This window comes from Quercus suber, unplaced genomic scaffold, assembly GCF_002906115.3.
Source record: "Quercus suber isolate HL8 unplaced genomic scaffold, Cork oak 2.0 scaffold_971, whole genome shotgun sequence".
In the NCBI taxonomy this organism is placed as follows: domain Eukaryota; kingdom Viridiplantae; phylum Streptophyta; class Magnoliopsida; order Fagales; family Fagaceae; genus Quercus; species Quercus suber.
Genome location: NW_027070390.1, coordinates 141,256 through 146,788, shown reverse-complemented (window position 1 = coordinate 146,788; position 5,533 = coordinate 141,256). Strand labels below are relative to the sequence as shown.

At 36.0% G+C, this 5,533-nt stretch overlaps 1 protein-coding gene across 2 annotated transcripts; it reads right to left on the bottom strand.

Annotated features, from left to right (window-relative positions):
• Positions 1 to 365: 365 nt before the first annotated feature.
• Positions 366 to 5,137, bottom strand: LOC111985039 (probable sodium/metabolite cotransporter BASS3, chloroplastic). 2 transcript variants are annotated; one of them, XR_010627062.1, is made up of 6 exons: positions 4,548 to 5,137; positions 3,358 to 3,453; positions 2,870 to 3,176; positions 2,525 to 2,772; positions 1,260 to 1,486; positions 767 to 879 (listed from the first exon to the last, which is right to left on the bottom strand). XR_010627062.1 is itself a non-coding variant. In XM_024016659.2 (5 exons), the coding sequence occupies exons 1-5, from the start codon at positions 4,964 to 4,966 to the stop codon at positions 642 to 644; spliced, it is 1,308 nt and encodes a 435-aa protein (XP_023872427.1). In that variant the 5' UTR covers positions 4,967 to 5,134; the 3' UTR covers positions 366 to 641. The 2 variants fall into 2 exon arrangements, 1 of the variants encoding a protein (XP_023872427.1); XM_024016659.2 differs by lacking the exon at positions 1,260 to 1,486 and having other exon boundaries at positions 366 to 879; positions 4,548 to 5,134.
• Positions 5,138 to 5,533: the final 396 nt, after the last annotated feature.

Sequence of the window (5,533 nt, the reverse complement as noted above, 5' to 3'; positions counted from 1 at the left end):
ACACCAAATAGCATGTAAATGTTAAAAAACCTAAACTAAAAAATAGTGAAATTTTTTATTAAATTGTGTTAATCAGTAAGGTTTTCTAATGCATTATTAAGTAGTTATTTCATATTGTGGCTCTTTTAAGTGCCAAATAAATAGATCTCAAGTGCAAGTCATAGGATTTTCTCTTAATTTTAGTTAATAAAAACTTGTTAAGAGTTACAAATTATTCATTGAACTCATTAATAAAGACTTATTAATTTTGTTATCACATGAATTTTATTATGCTTATTAATTTCATACGCATTGACACAACATGAACTCAATTTGAAAACGCATGTCCATTCATGCAAAGAGAGAAAGCAAAACCTTTTAGCACATTGAAGCAATGCAACCACGTATCCACTATATTTTTCTCGCTATACAGCAAAAATTATAAGTTGCAGTTCGTGGAAAAGAAACTCTTCTAACTTTACAATTATGCACTATCAATATGTATGGCTCCTAATCCTGTATTTGATATTGCTACACAAGTTTCAAACAAAATGCCACTGACTCTCATTTCATTACCTAACCTGAGATTCTTCAAAAAGTGAGCACCAGTATACTTGTATGCTTGAGATTAGTTCCATGATCCACCCCTCTTGCACCATTAACTAAGCCTTGACAGTAGAACTACTTTCTGGCATTAGTAGGGATGGCAGGTCTCTAATTCGATAGCCGCTACCCCAGAAAGAAGCAAGACAGAGGCCCATAATAGCCATGGCAACTACTGAACAAGCTGGTGGAACTGCCTGACTGCTCCCGAGGAACTGGGTAGCAAGGAGCCCCGCCAGGGTGGAGCTTTGCATTCCTGTGCATAATGAAATTGTCCTACTAACTTCTTCTTCTTGCCTGTCAAACATGAAGTTAGATGAAAACCAATTCAAAGTTCAAACTTCACACCAAAAAAAAAAAAAAAAAAAACCCAATTTCCAAAGGTGAAATATTCCTACATATGCGTAAGAATGCAAGCCTGTGTGCAGAACATTAAGAATAGCCTAGCTTGTCTAAATGTGTTCCCCTCCAAGAATTCACAAGATACAACTATTATCAATAGGGGAAGGTGGGCTTTTATCTACGTGTCAATTAAGAAGTGAGCAAGGGAGTTTCAAAGAGACAAACCTTTGGAATTGGACCCACCAAATGGCAATCAATTAGGGCCGCAAATTTGCAATGGCATTAAGGAGAGAGATTATTGAATGGCAATCACAAAGTTTGACATGGGATTATACCTACTACTTCCATTCTTTGAGGAGTTTCAAGGACATGAAAGGTGTGGATGACAGACACACCCAATGAGGATATTTGATAAATGGCTCTCCAAAGGCAGTGGAAATGCTATCATCCAGTCTCCACATACATGTGCTGTTAACACGAAGGTTTGGCTTCCACTATAAAAAATGTAGTTGCAAGAAGGGGTTCTCAGCACAACAGCCAGATATATTTTGATCTCCATATGCTTGACATGAGGAAGAGTGTCAGGATATCTCTCATTAATGAGGGGGAAAAAATCAAATATTTGCTATCTGTTAACCGTGGACTTTGGCTTCAGTTTTTGTTATGAAATCAGCAATCAAGCAACTATGGATCACATTTTAAATAACTATCAAAGCTTGGAAGGTTCAAAAGAGAAGTACAATTCTAAGAAACATAAATTCTACAGAATGGATACAACTTTAGGAGGACAGGAAGATTACAAAAATAGCAACCGATGTGAGGAGAATGAGAAAGGGAGAAAGGAAACAAGTTAGGCAGGAAATGCAATGAGAAGGAAAACTAATTTTACTATCATTAGGAAATCAGAGAATTAAGAACCCAGAGGTTACACTGTCACGATTCTAATGACTCAGACAACCATATATGTTATGCAGTGCAAACCTTAAAAAATCTCCAGGAGAAAAGGAAGCTCAATGATGTTCCTTTAATTCTCCACATTGATGCCCATAGATTAGAACAATCTTATACCTTGAACCATCCCCAATCCCTTGAACTAAGAAACATGCATCTAAACAAATAAAACTTAAATCTAAAAGACAGGAGAAAAGAGATTCTCTCAAGAATCTGACTTCTTGAAAAGACATACCCGATTGATAAAAGGGTCCTGGTAATGAGTGCCCTAAGGGCACAAGTTAAAAGAATAACAAATATTCAATATTCAATTACGATGTATAATGTTAGTGCCAACCACACTATAAAGTATGAAGCCTCTAGACTAAATCCTATCACAAGTGCCTATAAAAGAACATGTCAGATTTGGCAGCACAGAGACATAAAGAAGGATTAGCTTTACCAGATTTTTTAATTCTAAGCAATGGACCCTCTATACCACATTGTTAATTGCTCACAAAGAGCTATTAAATGATAAAAATAGAGGTGCACAAGTTTGCAAAACAAGGCAATGCCAAGTGGATTAGTTTCTAATACATCCTTCATTATTAATAGGACAGGACATCAAAGCAAGACATTTAAATTTTGTCAGGCAGAAGGACAAATTTACCTAAATACTGGAATTTTGGAGACCCAATATCCTACAGTGAAGGCCACAGCATGAAACATAAATATCGGTAAAACCAATCTGAGACCCTCCGCAGACAGAATTTGGTTCCGATTTATAGCAAGGGGGCTACCGATGCACATAGAAGTGCAAATCATTGCAACAAATGGCATCACCGGTTCAAGGACAGTCACAACCGGTTTTGCATAAGTATTAAGCACAAGGCCAAGAGTGACTGGAACAAGAACAACCTGACAAAAAGTGCAAAGGAAATCTATTAGCAAAGTCAAATGAGGTAAAATCATTTATAATTCCACTTGCAATTGATTAATGCACTGTTATTCTTACCTGCAATATTGACTTTGACATAGCAACAGCATCAACTGGAACAACAGACCCAATTAGAAGGCCAGTTAGTAGAGGTGTAACAAGCACTGATGCAATGGTAGTTGAGCTGGTTAGGAGAATGCTCAAGGCCACATCCCCTTTGCTTAAAAAACTAGCGTAGCTAGACAGCTGAGCTCCTGCAACACAAGATGTGAGGACAAAGCCTGCATAGAACGTCCGAGACATGCCAAATGCCCCTGCAATTAATACTCCGAGTGCTGGCTTTAGCACATACTGCGCAATGAACCCAACAGTCAGTGGCAAAGGTCTGCAACAGATGAAAACTGAAGAACATTGGGAGCACATTCAAAATCTCACAAATGGAATGGAAAGGCAAAATTCTCAGAAGAAATACATTAGAATAATTGTTAAATGATTAAATTCACCATTTTATGACAGCTTAACCTTTCCAGACATCAAAATTCAACAATGTTAAATCAAGATTTTACCTTTTAAATGCGAGAGCAAAATCATCAATGGAAAGCCTAATTCCAATAGACAACATGATCCCACCAAGAGCAGGTGCATATAGCTCCTTAGATACCCTGGAGAAGTTTAGAATTCATTGTCTTTTAGTTTTTAAACAACTCCAAAAAAAACATAGATTAGCTGAGCAGACACATTGTGAATGCAAGTCTTAAAAAAAAAAAAAACAGTTTTTTGCCATAACACCTGCTGAGTAGGAACTAGAAGACATGTGAAGTAGAAAAACTAGGTAAAACTAAACTCCTTATTAGAAGCCTTTAGTCAAACACTTGTAGTCCAAAACCTGATATGCAACTTCCAGCCTACAAGATTACAACTAATAGGAATTTTATACTCTGGAAAGCACTCTGCACCTCACTTTTCTCCCAGACAAGATAAAGTTAATAAAAAAAGTAAAAAACTTGATAAGTAAGAAATCAGGATAAAACAAAAGAATTATTAAGTAACATAGAGATATTACTAAATATAGATTAATTAAAGTTATGCTACCAGAAAAAGGTTGAAAAAGAACATGCGATTATTCATAAGTTAATTCTGAAAACAAAGTTTCAAGACAACAATTTCCAAGTATTTTATATAATCAACAATTTTATATTATTAGTACTTCAGAAACGGTGCCCAAAAACTGTATTGGAAATCACAGACAACAACCTACGACTAAGAACAGAAACCAAAGTACCGTAAATAACCAAAATCAGACTGAAACTGAGAAAACCCAATGACAGAAAAACAGAGAAAATCAAATGCAGACAGTTGAAACTTGAAAGCAATTAAACCATAATCAGACTGAATCAGTGAAAACCCAATTAGAGAAAAACAATGAAACCCACATGCAAAACTTGAAAACTGAGAAATTAAAACTCAAAACAATGATAAGCCCAAATTGGAAAAAAAAAAAAAAAAAACAATCAAACTCACATGCAAACTAAAAAAAAAAAAAAAAAAACAATCAAACTCACATGCAAACACTTGAAAGTGATGAAACCAAAATCAGACTGAATCACTGAAAGCCCAATTAGAGAAAAACAAAGAAACCCACATGCAAAACTTGCAAACAGAGAAATTAAAGCTCCAACAATGATAAACCCAAGAATAGAAACATGATGAAAAGGCACAAAACCACATGCAAAAGTCGAACACTCGAGGAACCCACCAAGTAAAAGTGGAAGGCTGAGCAAGAGCAGCAATCGCAGTGGCAGCAACCACAAAAGGAAGCGTTGCAGAGAGAATATGAGACAAAGAAGAAGAAGAAGAATCTGTGTTGCTGTTCTTGCCAGTATGCGCTATATCGTTTGGGTTAATCCCAAACGACAGCATCGACGCGTTCCCTTGTCGCCCCTGTAAACCGACTCTGCCTATAAACGGCGAAGTGGAGCAGGCGAATATGGAGAGCTTTTGGTTGCTACGCTGTCCATTGGAGTGTTTGGAAAACGAAGAACAAGAAAAAGAAGAAGAAGCAGAAGAAGAAGAAGAAGACGAGGAAGAGAAAGAGAGAGGTCTGAATGAAGAAAAGGTGAGTTTTGGGTTGGGGAGAGAGAGGTAGGGAATTGAGGACATTGAAGAAGTGGACATGGATAATGGTGGTGGTGGTGGTGGTAGAAGTAGTGGGATTCGTCGCCGGGAGAGTGGTGGTTTCCGGCGAGCTTTTGAGGAAGGAAAACAAAGGAGAGGTGGTGAACGAGTGAAGGATGAGATGATAGCGTAAGCTTAATATTTTTTTTAGTCTTTGATTTTTTATTTTTTATTTTTTAAATCAAAGACTGTCACTATATAGTATACGTACACACAATTTATAACTTTTTATTACAATTTTGATGCGGTCAAATTATGAATATAACTTTTTGTCGCTTGCAGATTTAATCACCATTTTTCTTTTACGCTTGGCCATATAACAGTTGCAATAAAAAAATTGTGAAATAAGTTATGATACTATTTTTTTTTTTTTGGTTAAATGAAAATTGTTGCTGAAATATTGTGAGATTTATTATCAACATAAAAGAAGTCAATGGCATAAAATTCACATTTTTTACAATAGACAAGACTTAGGTACAATACTTATATGCTGTTTCTTAGTTTCCCCTCTTAAGATTCTGTCATGTGATTTTTTTCTCATAGAATAGAAGTGTATTAATTAGTTAA

What these genes read in the sequence shown, in the direction of transcription:
- LOC111985039 (XM_024016659.2), bottom strand. Translation starts at nt 4,966, where the DNA reads ATGTCCACTTCTTCAATGTCCTCAATTCCCTACCTCTCTCTCCCCAAC. An exon ending in TTTGCTCTCGCATTTAAAAG is followed by an intron (nt 3,177 to 3,357) that starts GTAAAATCTTGA and finishes CATCTGTTGCAG; the next exon opens with ACCTTTGCCACTGACTGTTG. An exon ending in TCCAAAATTCCAGTATTTAG is followed by an intron (nt 880 to 2,524) that starts GTAAATTTGTCC and finishes CATGTTTGACAG; the next exon opens with GCAAGAAGAAGAAGTTAGTA.